The sequence below is a fragment of the Bidens hawaiensis genome, unplaced genomic scaffold, assembly GCF_021521415.1.
Source record: "Bidens hawaiensis isolate Kalapana, Puna unplaced genomic scaffold, B.hawaiensis_p1.1 tig00051834_1, whole genome shotgun sequence".
NCBI lineage: Eukaryota > Viridiplantae > Streptophyta > Magnoliopsida > Asterales > Asteraceae > Bidens > Bidens hawaiensis.
In genome coordinates this window covers 38,527-56,284 of record NW_027499312.1, presented here as the reverse complement: position 1 = coordinate 56,284, position 17,758 = coordinate 38,527, and the positions used below count along the sequence as shown (strand labels likewise).

Here is a 17,758-nt window from a genome sequence, read left to right as displayed (position 1 = left end):
TGCATACGCGACCTTGGATCACCACTCCGCCTCCATGCATGCACGCACCCGCAGGTCAACTTCAATCAACCGCAGATCGAAATCGCTCCCGCGGATCAATTATAATCTCATGCGGGTCGATTTTTGGCTTCCATGTAATCTTTTAACATCTTCCGCACCCAGCAAAGCTCTCTCACAAGTCATTTTCGTTTGCCGCGGACCGCAAGCATACACTTGGACCAATTTTTGGCTTCTGCGGGTAGCAAAAAAGCTTTGGCGGATCACATACGGCTTCCCATATCACTTAAAAAGCTTCAAGCAAGCTTTGGTGGATCACACACGACTTCCGCGGATCACTTAAAGCTTCAAGCAAGCTTTCGCGGGTCACATGCGTGTTCCGCGGATCAACTCAAAATAACAGCGGGTCTCACCCGCGGGCCAATTCCTTCCAGTGAAGGTCACCTATGAATGCCGCGGATCACTTACGCACTCTCGCGGACCAAAAGTACTCACCGGCGGACCGAAATTGCTCCATGCGGATCAAATTCGACCTCCGCGGGTCACAAGTGTGCTTCAGACGGACCAATCCCGGCTTCCGCGGAGCACCTAAAAAGTTCCGAGCATGACATTGGAAGGTCAATTTAGGCTTCCGCGACCACGAGTATAGCTCCTGCAGGTCATTTCAAACTTCTGCCGCTTGCAAGCGAAGGTCTCGCATGAAAATTCTTTCTTCCCCGTGTCAATCCGGTAGACGTTGGCTAAACACAGCATCCGGTCAACACCAACCTTTAACACCATACATGCACCGAAAGCTCTCGCATAACGTATGTTAGCCAAAGAATGTCTCGCATAACGCTCCAGTTTATGAAAAATATTCACCAATGAAACATTTTGTGCTTGCTACTCTCACCACGACAAAGCTTTCTTGGGATAACAAAATGCACAGTAGTTGTATGTGGGATGGCAGAGATATGGTTTTGAAAATAGAAAGAATTTTCATTAAACCCCTCCAACTTCCATCCTTATTTATTTCAAGAACATCACTCAAAGGAATGTTTTATCAAAATTATCACCTCATCTAAAGAAAACCCGTGCGGATCATCTGCGAGTTAAAGTCGTGAACTTGGGTGACGTCCCCGTAATGAAGACCCATAATGGCTTCCGCGGTCATATCTTCTAGCTTCCGCGGATCACCTAAAAAACTCCGAGGAAGACAATGGCAGGTCGTTTTCAGCTTCCGCGCCATAGCTTCCGCAGACCCGTGAAAAGCTCCAATCAAAACAATGGCGGGTAATTTATGGCTTCCGCGGTCATATCTTCCAGCTTCCGCGGATCAGCTAAAATGTTTCGTGCAAATTCCGGCGGGTCACTTCCGCCACGCGGGTCAAGTATAAAACTTAACCGGAACATTTGCAGGTCAATCGAAAGCCCTTGCAGGCAAACCGCGGATCACTTACATGTTCGAGAGGAATGAACTCCGAACAACCGCGAGCCAACAACGCTCTTAGCAAGCCACCCCTGTTACATAGATGCTCTTTAATGTGCTTTCCTCCACAGCTCTGTCCTTTAATATTCACTCTCACTTTTGTGAAAAACTCACATTTCAACAACAACAAAAAAAAGATGGGAAGCAAGTGACTTTATAACATCACGTGAAAGGATGAAATTTTCAGAGAAGAATTTGATAACCAAGTTTCACAACAGTCCCTTCAACTTGGTGTGCTTATTTATTTTTGGCTTTGTGAACACGTGCAACCATGGTGTCCATAAATTAGTGTTGCGTTATCCACACGCCAAAGCTATGGTATCCAAAGTCAGAACCTTAATAAGCAATGAACTGGGGGACTACCATGGTATATCACCACTACATCTTTGGATGGAAGACGTCCAAATATTAGGTTGGGCACACCTCATAATTTGCCCAAGGACGGGAGCCTAATAATATCCCAAACGGCAACGCGCCAAACATAAAGGTCGGGAGCCTAATAATATCCCAAACGGCCACGCGCCAAACATAAAGGTCGGGAGCCTAATAATATCCCAAACGGCCACGCGCCAAACATAAAGGTCGGGAGCCTAATAATATCCCAAACGGCCACGCGCCAAACATAAAGGTCGGGAGCCTAATAATATCCCAAACGGCCACGCGCCAAACATAAAGGTCGGGAGCCTAATAATATCCCACATGGCCACGAGCCAAACATAAAGGTCGGGAGCCTAATAATATCCCAAACGGCCACGCGCCAACGTAGGTTGGGCACACCTCATAATTTGCCCGAGGATGGGAACCTTGTAATACATCCAGTTTTAGTTGATATGTTTTTGCAGGTTCGGCTACGAGTCGCACAAGCACCTATGACATTATTATTATTATCTGGCCGTTTGTGCCTCCATTATTATTTTGAAGACAAGCCGGGATAGTCATCCTGCATAGAAGAGGCCCTTGTGGGCCAGTCATTATCATCATATTATAGCTCATAAGCCGCAACTCGCGCATGCTTCGTTATTTTATAGCTCGTAAGTCGCCTCGCGCGCAAGCTTCATTATTTTTATAGCTCGTAAGCTGCCTCGCGCGCAAGTTGCATTACATTATAATCGAGATGCGCACTCTATCTTTTATCAGGCCCCGCGCCACTACTGTTATGATGCGTGCTATATCTTATTCATGCCAGTGCACCATTATTATCATAAGGATCACAACATGTCACCATCATGGAGGAAACCTCTCAAAACTCAAAGACAATAAAGACAAGGCTGAAGAAAGAGGAAAAAACCGCCTCATATCCTAACACACCTTATGAAGTCCAGCGCTCCACCTAAACTCTTGCACGCCTAGGAGCAACACTGGACTTGGGGGGCTTGTAGGGGTATGGTACTAAACCCGGCTTACGACCTTAATTTATTATGTCTGGCTTATTTTATTATATGGACTAATACAATATTATTGGGCTGAGGGGGTTTTGTGGAGGTAACCCTAATTGGGCTAGGCCCATTAGGGTACCATGATGGTGGCCATGAGGCTCCCTATATAAGGAGGTCTCCACCTCCTTATTAAGGGTTGTTGTTCTCAATAAGAGCCATCACCATAACCATTTTTGTGTCTGTAAACAAGAGATCCTCGAGATTTCTTAGCAGTCACCTCCACACCCCCAAAAATCATTGCAGATCTCAAGCTACCGGAGAAGAAGATCGAGTCGCGGTTCGTTCATCTCGAAGACCCGAGAACATCGTCATGGATCAGGTCAGATTCATTTCATGTTTCTACACCATTAATTCAAATCAATTGAATTAATGAATATTAATCTTGATTGTTAACACACCTGATGTAGATACAATAATAAAAATAAAATACAACAAGATTATAAACCCTCTTTGAAAGTATATAAATTATAAACAAACTGGATTATTAATTGAGCTTAACTTAAATCAGAAGTAAACTAACTAAAAATAAATGAATACAGAACCCCTATTGTTATTTTTTTACAATAAAAATAGTGCTTAGTTCATTTATCGATCCAATCTGTGATTACAAACCAAAAAAAAAAGAAAAAAAAAACTTCAATAAATGCACCAGCAGGGAATCGAACCCGACTCTATACCATGCCAGGGTACTATTCTACCATTAGACCACTAGTGCTTATTGCTCATTCTGTTTTGAATTAACTAAATTATTTATCACACGCTATATGTAGAAGAAAAGTAATCACATCATTGGTTAGCCAGTTTAACTGCATTTATTAAAATAAGTCGGATTTTTATTTTATGAATTGTCTAATCCGTTTAATAAACTAGTCATGTATCTGCTCTAATGTGTCAGCGAGTCAACCTATGAGTCCATGTTAAACTTGTTAATCATGCGGATTTAGAGCACCTAAGGCTTTGATACCATATCAAACCTTGTTAACTAGTTCCTTGAAAGTTGATTAACTACAAGATTATAAAATGTATGAACTGAGAATAGTAACAGATGCATTTCAAAGAACAAAACTCTCCAATAACTTATCTAGATATATTTAACTAATGCAAGAACTTAAAACGCTCAAATTACACTACTAACCTCAAACTTCAAGGTGTTAATGAAGATGAAAGATGAACATGCACACGGAAGATGATAATAATACGTGATCAGGGTTGTTGAGTGAGGCAAAAATCATTATCAACACCGTCAACAACCTAAACAACACTATTTTAATCAACAAGAAGTCACAGTTGAATTGAACTAGATAAATGCTACTTTTATTCTTTTAGCACAAATCAATTTTTCTTCTGGAAATAAATTGAATTTTGATGTAAGACTAGTTATTTGTATGACAGTTCTGGGAACATTTATTTTAGAAAGATATTTTGACGTTTATTGTTTACAATTATTATATAAAGTAAAATTTGTTGAAAGGTGTCAAAGTTGAAGTCGAATAATAAAAAAATATTGTCTAATATCGTATGTTTTTAGTTATGATACTTTGTTCTTGTATTGTTAACGAGAGTTGGTTAATTGAAGAATGGGTTTGGAGCTGACCTTGTAGCTGATAAGCTTTGATGGCCAGTGGGCTTGGAAGTTGAGCTTATATATTTTGTGTGGTTGACCCGTTTAAGAGAATGTTTGGTTAACTTTTATCGCTTATGTTAGAACTTCGTGTCCCTCAGTTTAGGATTTCACAAAATTGTCTAGATTATATTGTTTTCTACGTATTTTTTGAACGAAGTTTTTGTGTCATATGGTCATAATGATGATCTGAATTCTTTCTGTGTTTAAGTTATTTGTTGTGTATTTGATGATTTTCTGTTGGTATGTATTTGGATAAAAACATTTTTGATTTGGGATAATGGAGTTGAGATTCTATGTTTGTGACAAAATGTAATGGGACTTCGTGAATAATCAGTGGGCTCCTTTTCCCAATTTGTTCCAGGTGTTGGGCCGAATAGGAAATATTTAAGTTCTAATAAACGAAATATGCCTCATGGGTAATCTTGATGATAGGCAGCACAATAAATATGTCGTATGTTTGGCCCAATAAGAATTTGATAAAAACTGAGTTAGCGGTTATTGGAGAGCAATTTGGATAGTTAATACTTAATAGCTTAAGAGTAAAAGAAAAAGGTAAAATAAAATTAGAGGTGGTTCGAAAACCTTGTGGCTTGCTGGAAGCTCGTTAGCTTGATGAAAATCAGCTTGTTTATAAAAGAGTTAAGCCGAGCCGAGTGGTTTGTAAAACGATTTACAAAATAGCATTTTTGTAAACAAGCTGACTCGGTTCGACTTTTTTATAAGCAAGCTAATTATGAGCAAACTATTTATGAATGAGCTTCAAGCGAGCCACAAGGTTTTCGAACTACGTCCGATGTAAGGCTTTTAAGTTTACTCTCAAGCTATTCAAATTGCTCTCCAAAATAAGCTCGAGATAACTCGCATAAATTAAAATTAAATATTTTTTTTGTATTTTAAATAAAATATATAGTATAATAAATATTAGTTAGGATAGTCTCAATTGAGTTTATGGTTCGTATCATATTTTATGTGGGCTACCTGATAAATAACATAAGATTATAACTTATCAAAATTAAAACTCAGTTTTAACTTAAATAAACGAGTTGATCATGTTGCCTACTGGTCTGTCTTACTTTTGCTTGAGTTCACCTCATTGATATTACAGGCCAGCTCAGCTTAATTTATTTATAAAATTATAAACAGGCTAATTTCAAGTGAACGTGAAAACATAGGGGTATGCAAATAACTCTTGCGCGCAACACCTGACCCAGACCAGGTTAATGGTGTTCTTAAGATATGGGAACCGACCCTATTGCAAATAACCATGTCTGATTGGTTCAGATTTTGCAGGCCTTACCCGATGTATGCTCATCCCTATAGGAGCAAATGGGTCTTATCCACCATACCAGACCTACTGATTAGTTCGGGTCTTACCCATTATGCTCACCACTAGACACTATTGTAAAAATACCGACTAGGTGTTGATTAATTGTTAGTCCCCACCCCACTGATTAATTATGGCTAGTTGTTCAATTAATTAGTCTATGGTCAAATCCGACTAAAATCGAGATTAATTGAACTTAGTTGTATGAGGTTCAAGCCAAAATCGACGGTTTCTAACGAGATTTCGGCCAAAGTGTGTACATGTATATATAAAAATGAAAATTACATATAAAAATGTGTGTGTGTGTGTATATAAGTATAAAACTAAAAATTATACATTAAAGTTCGGTCCAATTAACCTTGCTCTTAGAAAACCACCAACACCGCCCTACCCCCCTAGATGTGCCCAAACCGGGTATTTTCAGGAAATCGGAACCGGTGTGGTCAACAAAAGTCAAAACCGGGCTAGGGTAGGAACCGGTTCCTGGTATAGTCGGGTATTTGACTGGGTTTTTTTCAGGTTTCGGGTAGGGTCAGGTCGGGTTTTAACCGGGTATTTCCGGTTCCGTTTCAAAAACAGGTTTGAAAATAAATCCTATACCAGATCCTACCCCTGATTCCAGATCCGTCTGAAACCGGAAATTTTGTGCCCCTCTACTACCCCATCCCCAACCCACCCAACCCAAACCAATATTCTTTCATATAAAATATAGTTGTCACAATCTATTTGGATTTACTTTTCTCTTGTCTCTAATTAATGGAACTCCACGGTGTCCTCTCTTACACACTCTTCCTCATTTTCCTCTTCCACTTCGCCGGTAACTTTACACTCGCCTGAATCATTTAACATCAACATTCACCTGCTCTTTTCTAACCACAACCCATGTTTTCGTATGTGCAGGAGAATCTGTACGTGCGAATGAACATGATCAGCTTACCAAGAAACCAAACCACCATCATCATCATCATGCACACGGCGGACTCCGACCAAGCAAGCTTTTTGTGTTCGGAGACTCGTATTCTGACACCGGAAACAACCCCAAGTCACTGGCTAACTCCTGGAAAGCCCCCTATGGTCTTACTTTCCCCGGAAAGCCCACGGGAAGATTTTCCGACGGCCGTGTACTCACCGATTACCTCGGTAAGTATGCTCATTCATACTTTTTAACTTTTATAATTCCACGTGTCATATAATTATCTTCTTTATGGAAACGATAGCCATAGTCAATGGCGAAGGTGGCATAGGGCCCGGGTGGCTCCGACCCCACTGGTTTTTTCATGCAGTAATCTAAATTTACTTGCTTTCGTCCTAAATTTTTTATACGTAGCGAAAATTTAGCCGTTTTTGGCCGAAAATTTTGTACGTAGTATAAAATTTAGCTTTTTTCGGATGAAAATTTTCATACGTACGTAGTGTAAAATATAGCTATTTTCGGTCAAAATTTTTTATACGTAGTGTAAATTTAGCTGTTTTCGGCCGAAAATTTGAGCACGAGCCCCCTTCGTTTGTGAAATTTTGTATACATTTTTGTTCACCCCCGGTGTTTTAGTCCAAGCTTCGCCACTGAGCATAGTAAAATAATGTTTTACCCACATTTTATGTAATTATTATTGATTTTTTTGAAGATTATAATGCATTCATATTATTTTACTTATTGTTACCATCTTCCCTTTTTAAGTTTTAACCGTTTATTATTCGCTATTGTTATGATAAGGTGTATTATATAAACACGATTGTATTTTTTATAAAGTTGTCATTTTAATTAAAATACTGTCAAAGAATTATATATGCATATCTACAATTGATGTAGGTCATAAGCTAGTGTGTACTTAAATATCGTATTGTATACATTGTGGAGGTTTGTACATTGAACTTGAATCGATTTAGAAAAAGCTTTGCCTCCTACTACTGGGTCTTGTGGTTAACACAACGTTTATTTTCTCTTAATGCTAATGTTAGCAATAGTGAGTTCGTGAGTTTTATGGTAACAATAAGAAATTTATTAATATGCATTTTGAGAAGAGTTTTATGCTTGTCATTTCAGTATAATATATAATTAAATGAATTTTGCTATAAATGCTTACTTTACTTTACTTTTAACTTAGGAACAATATTTAAAAAGATCATTCCTAATTTGGCACGTAACTATAATCTTGGCTTTATACCATCAAAAGTGTTAAGTAACGTTAATACACAATATTTAATTACCTAATTTTGACAAAATCAAAAACCCTATGTTTAACTATAATCCTATACTACTTATGAATTATGATCATGTACACATTATTATTATTATTATTATTATTATTATTATTATTATTATTATTATTATTATTATTTATTTATTTATTTATTTTTGTTTTTTTTCTTTAACAAGCCGTTATCGTTCCAAACTTCCAACTCCACCAATAATGAAGAACTCCCTTTGTACCATTAAAGATTCCAACAATCAAAATCAAACACATTGATTTTAAGAAATTGATATTTCATCTAAAGTAGCATAACAAATATATATTTTACAAATGAAACAATCAACCAATTGTTATCAGGTACAAATCCGTTTGATAGTGTAAGAAACCGCATTGCATATATGATTTACGTCCGCCTAAAGTTAAACCTTGTGTGGACTTGTATGTTTGACATGCTGGCAAATACTAGTCCAGTTGCAACTCTTTTGTTGATTATTCTTTTTAAAAGTTTACCAAAACTAATAACTAGCTAGGCATGTACTTGTTAAGATCATGGGTGCTATCATTCAATGCGACTGGTTTTTGACTCCATAGTTTTGAAAACGACGAACTAAGCCGGCCGGGGTGGTTGGGCTAGCTAAACTTGCAATAACTATTAATTAGTTTTGACGATTCAACCCGTTTTTTTAATTCAAGATCATTAATTAGTTTGTATTAAACTTCTTAAAACAGTAGTACTCCATACATAATCAATGTTCGACTTCCAAAATTGCCAAAAAAATAAAAAAGAAAAGAAAAAGAAAAAATTACTCAACTTGTATTAAATTCGCAAGCATTTACCGAATAATTAAACCATCAAAAGCAAACTGCAAACCCAATTATCTGACCGTCAAAACGACATACACCTGTTTAAATGGTTCCGTTATAAAAAGAATTTGATCACTTTAAAGAGTGTGTGTGATATGATAAGATGCCCCAGCCGAGTCATCAGAAAGCCATGATTCCTTGTCCCACCTTACGTTTATACTTTTACTTTTGTTCACCCATTTGTTTATATACATAAACTTTTGTCCTTAGTTTTTGTGATATATGCTTGTTGCTAGCTTGTGATGGAGGCATGGAGCCGTCTACCTTTTTAAATTATTACATATGGACAAAGTGCCATTACATATTTGCCTGAAAATTTATAACCATTTAATGTTATCCCTTTTAGCTTTTATCAACATGTTGCCACATATTTACTCGTGTTCATACATATCATACATCCAACACATATACATGTTACATATTTAGCAAGGGAGAACACTTTTCAAAATGGAATCTTTTAGATGGTATGGGTGTTGCCTAGCCGGTAAGCTAGTTTATAAAGAATTTTCGATACAAATCAGCTTACATTAGTTTATAAACCAAAAAACCAAACTAGCGAAACAATATTGCATAATAGAGCCCATAAGTGAGTTTTTGTGCCCACGTTAAATGAAAAAGGAAGGGCCGGTGGCGAGCTAAGTTAGTATAGAGGATAGAAAGCATGAGATAACTTCCACCGACCAATGTTAGATGAAAACAAATAGTTTGTCCTACTACATAAAAATATGATTTGTTATAAAAGTTTAGTAAATATATTTATTTTTAAAGTTGAATAAGAAAATACTGAATAATAAGTTAACTTTGAATTTATAGTATTTTTATACTTTTAGAAATAGTTTCGTTGCGGCATAAATCTATATTTGTTTCAACCCATGTTAAACTCCAAGTAGGCCTTGTCTGTTGCGTCTTCACGCGCTTCATCATATAAAAGGCCTAACGTTCTTAAAGATTATGAAATTTTCGTTGATTTGTTGAATATTCACCTAAAACCCGTTAAAATATCTGATTTGTTGCACCCGAAGACCTACACAACATAGTCGAATGGAAGTACTTAAAACACAAACATTGTCGAATGGAAGCACTTAAAACATATAGTGCTATATAGTGCACTTGGACGTGTGAGGGTCCACGGTATACATTCTTATAAATTCAAGAGACTAAAATGTAAAAAAATAACCTAATAGATTAGTACCTTTTATATGAACATAAGATTAATCCTTCATTATATAAAGTAAAAAATGCACAAAGTAAGGAGACTACTGAATGCTTGTGGGGTAAGTGTGTAACTTTACCTTTGTGTGGTGCCACAATGCCCCTTTGCCAGCTCCTTCAAATCAAACTTTTGATCTGTTATCACTTATCATTATGTCTTCCATCTTCTATACTCAAAAATCATTATTTTTTCCCAAGTAAAATCCTTAAGTGGGGAAGTGGGGAATTTAAAGTGGTTTTAATTATTAACTAGTGTTGAATCATAGCACTGTTTGTATGATTACTAATTTGGGCCGTCCCCGATTAGTATAGGGCCGTCACGGCCCTGAGAATTGTTAAATTTTTTGTGCCGGTGACAAAAAATTTGGGCCTTAAGTAAAAAGCTTTTTTTATTGGATTTAAATAATTAAATTTTTAAATGGGTTTACTTGGTTATGGTTTAGGCTATGCAATTTTTATTTTATTTTATTTTAATAGAAATCGGCTTAAAATGAATTGGGTAATTGAGATTAACATTAAGCATACAGTCTTTTTTAATATATACACACACACATAATTTTCGGGACTACATGGGAGATCGGGACAGGAACGCTCGCCCTCCCCAGGGTCGGCCTTGATAAGCATATATAAAGGCCATTAAATTTATAAACAGTTTTAAATAAAGAACGATATAAATACATGTATGTATATGCTTATAGATGCATAACACTCTGCGAGAAAAGGTGGAACAAGTTAAATATTTATTTATCTTTCATATAATCCAAAAAAGTATGAAAACAAACTATGTTTATGTATAAAACCCACATGTGTAGGTTTAGGTTATATTATGATACGTAACAGATTGTAGAGAGAGAGTTTAGAGAGAGAAGCACAAGAAGAAGGTATAAACCCAATCAAAACATAGCTGCCCTCTCATTAGGGTTCGGATTGTTTAAATGCACAGTTACATGATATCACATTTACATCTAGACCCCTATGATATTACCTAATTACAAGAAAGCCCCTAATCTCAAATCTACCGTATCATATTACGTACATGTACACATAGCATACACATGTGTAGCTAAACGGTTAAACCAATAAAGAAAACAGCCAAATTAGTTTTAATGGTCTTTTTTAAGTACAAAACATGCGCAGTTATATGTTAGAAAGTAAAAATATTTTTAAGTATCAACATTTGATTAAAAAAATTAAACGATTTAGATTTATTATTTTTGTTCTTGCAATAATTTGATATTGTGCAATGAATTTGATCTATGCATTGCTGAATACTTAAGAACATTATATGCCATTTTATTCTAAGTCACATTGGTGGTATTATTCTCTTATATGTTATGAATTTGCAGCCAGGTTTATGGGAATCAAGTCTCCATTGCCATATAAAGTCCGAAAATATGCGCCCAGCAAGTTGCGGCGTGGACTCAACTTTGCTTATGGTGGAACCGGGGTGTTTAATACCGGCAACTTGTTGCCAAACATGACCACCCAGATTGGATTTCTTCAAAGGCTAATTAAAGACAAAGTCTACGCAAAGCGGGATTTAAGATCGTCTTTGGCTCTTGTCATGATCTCGGGCAATGACTACAGTGCTTACACTTCCGCAGGTGGCCCTGCGCAGGTAACCTCTTAGGATTTAAGGTTGGTTTACGACTGCGTTATGCGTAGGGGTGGCAAATGTGACCCATGGGTTGAATGAGTTGTAATAAAATGTATATAATGGGTCACAATGGGTCAAGCTAAAAAAAAGAAAATGATTGAAACGGGTCAAAACGGGTTGACATTTATTGAGTTCTTTTTGTTTTTATGGAACGAGAAAAACGAAGGAAACTTTTTAGTTTTTTTATTTTTTAGTTTTTGATTTGTATTTCGAGTTATGATTTTTTAATTGATTTTTTTGAATTTTTTAACGAGGGGTTTCTGTAAATGGGTCAAAATGGGTTGAGATATCAAAAACTCCTCACTAAAATATTCAAAAAAAAATAATTAAAAAATCATGACTCGGAATATAAATCAAAAACTAAAAAAAGTAAAAAAGCTAAAAAGTTTCCTCCGTTTTTCTCGCTCAATGAAAAAAAAAATGCCAACCCGTTTTGACCCATTTCAATCCTTTTCTTTTTTTTAGTTTGGCCCATTCTGACCCATTATATACATTTTATTACAACCCATTCAACCCATGGGTCACATTTGCCACCCCTAGTTATGCGTTTATGTAATTATGTTATTGAAAACAGTTGTTTATGTACAGGGTTTGCCTGCATTCATTATGCGTGTTGTTGATCAAATGGCAATAGATTTGAAGCTGATTCATGACACGGGCATAAGTCGCATATTGGTGGCTACCATAGAGCCGATAGGATGCCTCCCGAAAGAAACTGTCTCTTCATCATACCAACAATGCAACGAAACCGTGAATTTATTATCCAACTTCCATAACCAGTTGTTGCAGCAGGCCGTGACGACACTGAACAATAAAACCAAAGATTCTAGCTTTATCATTCTTGATACGTTTAGCGCGTTCAACACTGTGTTAAATAGCAAAACAGTTTTTACAGGTATGCAATATTCTTTTAACACTTGATTACTTTTATTTGTTTTCGGGTGGACTTTTAGACATAGAGATGCACAAACTGTTAAGCCCGAACGTCCTGTCCCTAAATGCCCGATCCTATAACTCGAATACGTAAAACTGTTTTTTTTTCATGTTATAAAGTTATTTTATATAATTAATAATCTTTTATGAATGCCAATTAGTATACTTTCATGCATTATAATACAACTTTGAGGCTTATTATTTTCTTTTACAAAAGCATAGTTTTATTCTTCACAAATGAACAGTCAAGATTTTATTTGTCAAGCATGATAATTTATATTTTATTAAAACATATCGTACTTAATATTTTAGAAATATAGTTTTCTTGATTAAAATAGTTAAGGGTAAACGAAAATTTAAAAAAAAACATAAAAGCGGTAACCAAGTGAAGGATGCCAAATTTTTTTAAGAACACGCCTAAACAATCTTTTAAGTAGTCAACCATTTTGGGACCGGGCCTTTTGCGCCTCTATTCAGGGATAGCAGAAAAACCCGAAATCTGAAATATTTTGAACGGGTAATGGGACACGCATTCGAGTATGGGACCGATAATGTTTGTAAATTTGTTGGGATTTATGTAAATAATTTGTGGAATTCAGGGAGCTCGAAGTTTGGTACTCCGTTGAAGCCTTGTTGTGTAGCAACACGCAGTGATGCTTTCTGTGGAAGTGTGGATGAAAATGGAAAGAAGATGTATACGGTTTGTAATAAACCCGAGTCCGTGTTCTTCTGGGACATGGTTCACCCAACACAAGCTGGATGGCGTGCTGTGTATTTAACACTTCGGTCTTCTTTGAACCTGATTTACTACTAGGTTCTTTCTCTATTATTAGTTTGCTTATTATTATGGCTTAGTACATGTAGCCATTTGGCGTTACAAACAATTGAAATAAAAGTGCAGGGTTACAAACAAATGGTTAACATAGGTTTTTTAATCCATTATGGATACGAAAATGGCGATTACAACAACCCACGTCGATACGCTATCTTTCAATTCAAATGGTATTCATGTCTTAAATGATATTATTTTTTTAAAATAAATGCATCAACAATTCAGCATTATCCTACACAAACAACCATGACAGACTTCACCAAATTACAACAGACAATCTGAAATGAATCCAAGAAATAATCTGCAACATTAAATCAACTAGAAAAAACATCACACAGAAACACCACCTATGCAGTACACATCTAAATGTATGATACGAGTCAAGACAGAGTACATCGATTTTATGTACTCGTCACAAGAAAACACACAAGAATGTTCATTCAAATAAAATGTAGTCAAGCAGTTGAGAAAGATTCGGACGGAAGCTTGTTTTCGAGGGAACTGAAGGGAAGTTTCTCCAGCGAGCCGAGCAGAAGCTTCTTATCCATTGAAGTAATAACTTTCACATCATTTGAATTACTCAAAGGGCTGCAGTTTTCCTTTGAATCACACACAATACTCTTGTTTTCGGCAGGGAGCGGAGCGTGTTGTGAAAGCTCCCGGTAGTTTCCACAAAGAGTAAAAATATTCTGGATACGCATCTGCCTTGACGAGGCCGAGTCCTGGTTGTCTACATACTCAGACTCGGGTCCTGCGGCTGCTGTCGATAAAGAATCGATATCAAAATTAAAAGCAGAGACAGGTGGAGGATACACCATCTTTTCTTCAATTACATCCTTTTGCACTTCTTCTACTTCTTCCTCGTCCTCCTCAAACACAGTGCTCAAAAACGACTTACTTGTGACGGTCGGGACATAAACATCCTCATCATTCTCCATTACGGGATACCCGAGGATCGCTTGTATGCTGTTAATACTATTGTTAACCACTTTGTGAGAATCTCTTTTACTCATCGACAAATCGAGTGACTGATCCAAATCCATCGACTTCTCCATCCCGGGATCCTCATCAGCATACATATCCATCAGCTTTTTAACAAAACCATTTCCTTCAATATTATCATCTTGTTTCACCTCTCGGGACTGAGTCAACTCAGATTCAATATCTTCCAAACGCCGCCTGAACATTTCAAGTTCTTCTTGCTGCTGAAATATCTTTTGTTCCATCTTTTTCCTCTCCATCTCAACGACCCGATCAGCCATTTTTTGACACTCTTCTATCTTCTTCTCCAATTCCCGTCTTAACACGTGGTTCATATTCTCTTCTGCAAATGCAAGTTTAGCCTTCAGATTTGCTATTTCTGATTCTTTTTTCTGTAATTGTTTTTCAGCTTCAATCTTTTCTTTCTCGCGTATCTTGTTCTCCATTTGCAGCTTGCTAATGAACTGATCCATGGCTGCGATTCTTAAACAGTCGGTTGAAGATGAATCTTCTCCCTTGATGGGTGTGTGAGGCCCACGCACGATGCATTTGGCTTTTGCACCGTATTCTAACGTTGATATTGTTTTGTGTATTTCCTTGGGATCTGGGCTTGCACATAATATCATGAGAATCTTTGATTTGTCATCTTCAAACGAATCCTGTTGATGCATACAAACATATAGCATTTAGCCGATAATCATGCAAACCAAACGAACACGAACAAAGCATGTTTGTTTAACTTCAACCAAACAAACAATTGAACGCGAGCAATTAAACAGACGGGGTTTTCGTGTTGTTTGTTCTTTAAAAAAATGTACATGCTCGCATTCGTTTATGTTTGTTCGTTAACAGTAAAAATGAACGGTTCACTAATGTTTATACTGTAAAAAGTAATGTGAACTAACTTAAAAGTGATGGGCCAAAATTTTATTATATGAGTATATTAATGAGCGTAAATGAACGAACTTACACAAACGTAAACAACGAACAATTTTATATGAAAAACAACGTGTTTGGCGTAAAATGCTATTAAAACTAGACTAAGTTGTAATGGGCCAAGACTTTTAAATAAATATATTCACGAACATAAGCCAACGAACTTACACAAATTCAAATGAACAAGACATTTGTTCATGTCAGTTTGTTTAACTAAATTAACAAAAAAATCTGTTCAAGTTTGTTCGTTTATCGAATAAACGAACTTTGCATGTCTAGACGGAGGACGTACCTGCAAAAGCATGGTTAACTTGCTATCCCTAAAAGGCACATGAGAATCACCATTAGCAATGGACTCCACCACTCTCTTCAATGCTGTATTACCTTGATTGATCTTTGCCGTCTGCCAGTTCAAAACAATTATTACAAAAACATACAACACGGGTTCAAAGTTGTGAACTTTATAATTAATTAGTTTGTTACCTGCATTTTGGCTTCAAATCCTGTTTGACCAGCTTGCTCAATGTTTTCAGAACCAGCCATATCAACAAGCATTAACCTTCCTCCAACAGTTGGAACATCAAGAATTATCTGCACAAAGAGTTAACTTAACCGAAGCCACTTTCATATTTGAAAGTTGATAATCCAAATAAACAAACATACCATGCAGTGACTTCTTGAGCTTCTTTCATTGCAAAATGTGCTTTTGATAATTCTTCGCTTCTCGACCTTTTGAATCTCTTTCGATATCTTTCCTGCTTCAGTCCCTGATATGAAAGTGGCATTCTTAGCCTTCTTCCCCATAACTTCCAACTTCACCTACATAATCAAATCAACCATAGTTACTTCCAACTAATACGGTAAATGAGTAAGCTTAAGCTTCATTGTGTAAGAGTATTAACAAAAAACTGTTTTTAAAGTATGACAAAGAAGCTTAAAAACATCATATAATCATCGTACTCAGTATATCCCACCAATAGCAAAGCTATGGTAGGGTCTGAGGAGGGTAAGATGTAGACAGCCTTATCTCTACCCCGTAGGAATAGAGAGGCTGCTTCCGGTGAGACCCCCGGCTCGATAGTAGTTTTGCATCAAGCCTTGGGCATAAGGCACATAACACTCAATCATCGGGACACTGACCGATTGGTTCATGTACCCTTGTCTTTCAGCTATCAACGCCACCACATGATGCCTGATTAACCTTCCACCACTTTTAACGTTATTTTCACGAGATTAGTAAAATAACGTCAAAATTGTAATTTCACTTTTGCCCACCCGACGGTACACACATATATACATTAGCTTGAAAAACCTAAAATTAAATTCAAATTTTAGAATACGGACCGATTTTTCTTTCTAAATTTCAGTTGATTTTGCCTTAATTTCATATATGTTCTGTAATTGTTTTTAAAGTATAACAAAGAGGCTAAAAAAACCTAAATCCATATTTATTCTGTAATAACTTAAAGCATCATTTTCAAACACTCAACATATTACTAGCAATCCTCTCTTCAAAAGGTGTACCGATATGCATATACTCCTCATTTAAGCATTATATCAAACACATGATATGCATAAATATTGTGTAAAAATCCAACTCCATTTTAAAGAAAAGATTTTGTACCTTGGAAGCATTGCCTTTCGACCACCCGATGCCGAACCCACCATTACCGCTATTAGTCGACAACAGATCATAAATCTCCTCATTATATATCTCCAAAACAGTCACCTGCACAAACCCCACCTTCTGTTCTTTCTCCTCATCCTCATCACCATTTCTCAAAATATCCTTCAAAGACTTATACACAATCCCCTGCTGTTTCGCACACCCGAACATCGTATGACTCTTGCCCGCGCCAGTCGGGCCGTACATCATAACAGTACACTTTTCCCCCAATTTCACCCCATTAATCCTCGACTGCACGAAATTCTTGTAAAACCCATCAAGATCTTGATCCTCGGATAACGAAACCCCGTCAAGTGTAAAATCACGGTACCCGATATCGGTTTTGACCCGAATAGAACGGGAGTCGGGGTTAACCTGGAGAATGGAAACGGGTTTGTCTTTGCGGTCGGGGTAGTCTCGAATCCGGCCAATGACTTCGACCGGGTGGTCAGCGGGTTGAAGTGGAGCGGAATTAGGGTTTGGTGACGGTTTTGTGGAGTTGAAGTTAAGGCGGTGTTTGGATTGAGGGGTTTTGAGGTGGGTTTGGGTTGGTTTTGAAGTTGGTGTGAAGCCGAATTGGTTCGGTTTAGCGGATGATGGTGTGGGAGCCATTGAAGCAGAGAATCAAGAATTGCA

General features: G+C 37.0%; 2 protein-coding genes across 3 annotated transcripts; one reads left to right on the top strand and one right to left on the bottom strand.

The window, feature by feature from the left end:
* The first annotated feature begins 6,584 nt into the window (after nucleotides 1-6,584).
* On the top strand, nucleotides 6,585-13,621 carry LOC143599316 (GDSL esterase/lipase At5g03610-like). 2 transcript variants are annotated; one of them, XM_077077304.1, is made up of 5 exons: nucleotides 6,585-6,666; nucleotides 6,750-6,989; nucleotides 11,464-11,735; nucleotides 12,363-12,669; nucleotides 13,307-13,621. In XM_077077304.1, exons 1-5 carry the CDS (start codon nucleotides 6,606-6,608, stop codon nucleotides 13,519-13,521), a joined length of 1,095 nt encoding a protein of 364 aa, XP_076933419.1. In that variant the 5' UTR covers nucleotides 6,585-6,605; the 3' UTR covers nucleotides 13,522-13,621. The 2 variants fall into 2 exon arrangements, with proteins under 2 accessions (XP_076933419.1, XP_076933418.1); XM_077077303.1 differs by having other exon boundaries at nucleotides 6,598-6,652; nucleotides 6,730-6,989.
* A 281-nt stretch (nucleotides 13,622-13,902) lies between these two features.
* Nucleotides 13,903-17,734, bottom strand: LOC143599315 (kinesin-like protein KIN-10A). The gene is made up of 5 exons (XM_077077302.1): nucleotides 17,081-17,734; nucleotides 16,120-16,275; nucleotides 15,940-16,047; nucleotides 15,749-15,859; nucleotides 13,903-15,179 (listed from the first exon to the last, which is right to left on the bottom strand). Exons 1-5 carry the CDS (start codon nucleotides 17,732-17,734, stop codon nucleotides 13,995-13,997), a joined length of 2,214 nt encoding a protein of 737 aa, XP_076933417.1. The 3' UTR covers nucleotides 13,903-13,994.
* Nucleotides 17,735-17,758: the final 24 nt, after the last annotated feature.

Bases quoted from the DNA above. Each gene is read 5' to 3' on its own strand.
- LOC143599316 (XM_077077303.1), top strand. From the start codon at position 6,606: ATGGAACTCCACGGTGTCCTCTCTTACACACTCTTCCTCATTTTCCT. The intron at 6,653-6,729 runs CTTCCACTTCGC...TCTAACCACAAC, and splicing joins ACACTCTTCCTCATTTTCCT to CCATGTTTTCGTATGTGCAG. The intron at 11,736-12,362 runs GTAACCTCTTAG...GTTTATGTACAG, and splicing joins CCGCAGGTGGCCCTGCGCAG to GGTTTGCCTGCATTCATTAT.
- LOC143599315 (XM_077077302.1), bottom strand. From the start codon at position 17,734: ATGGCTCCCACACCATCATCCGCTAAACCGAACCAATTCGGCTTCACA. The intron at 16,276-17,080 runs GTACAAAATCTT...TTGATTATGTAG, and splicing joins CGAAAGGCAATGCTTCCAAG to GTGAAGTTGGAAGTTATGGG. The intron at 15,860-15,939 runs GTAACAAACTAA...TTGAACTGGCAG, and splicing joins GATTTGAAGCCAAAATGCAG to ACGGCAAAGATCAATCAAGG.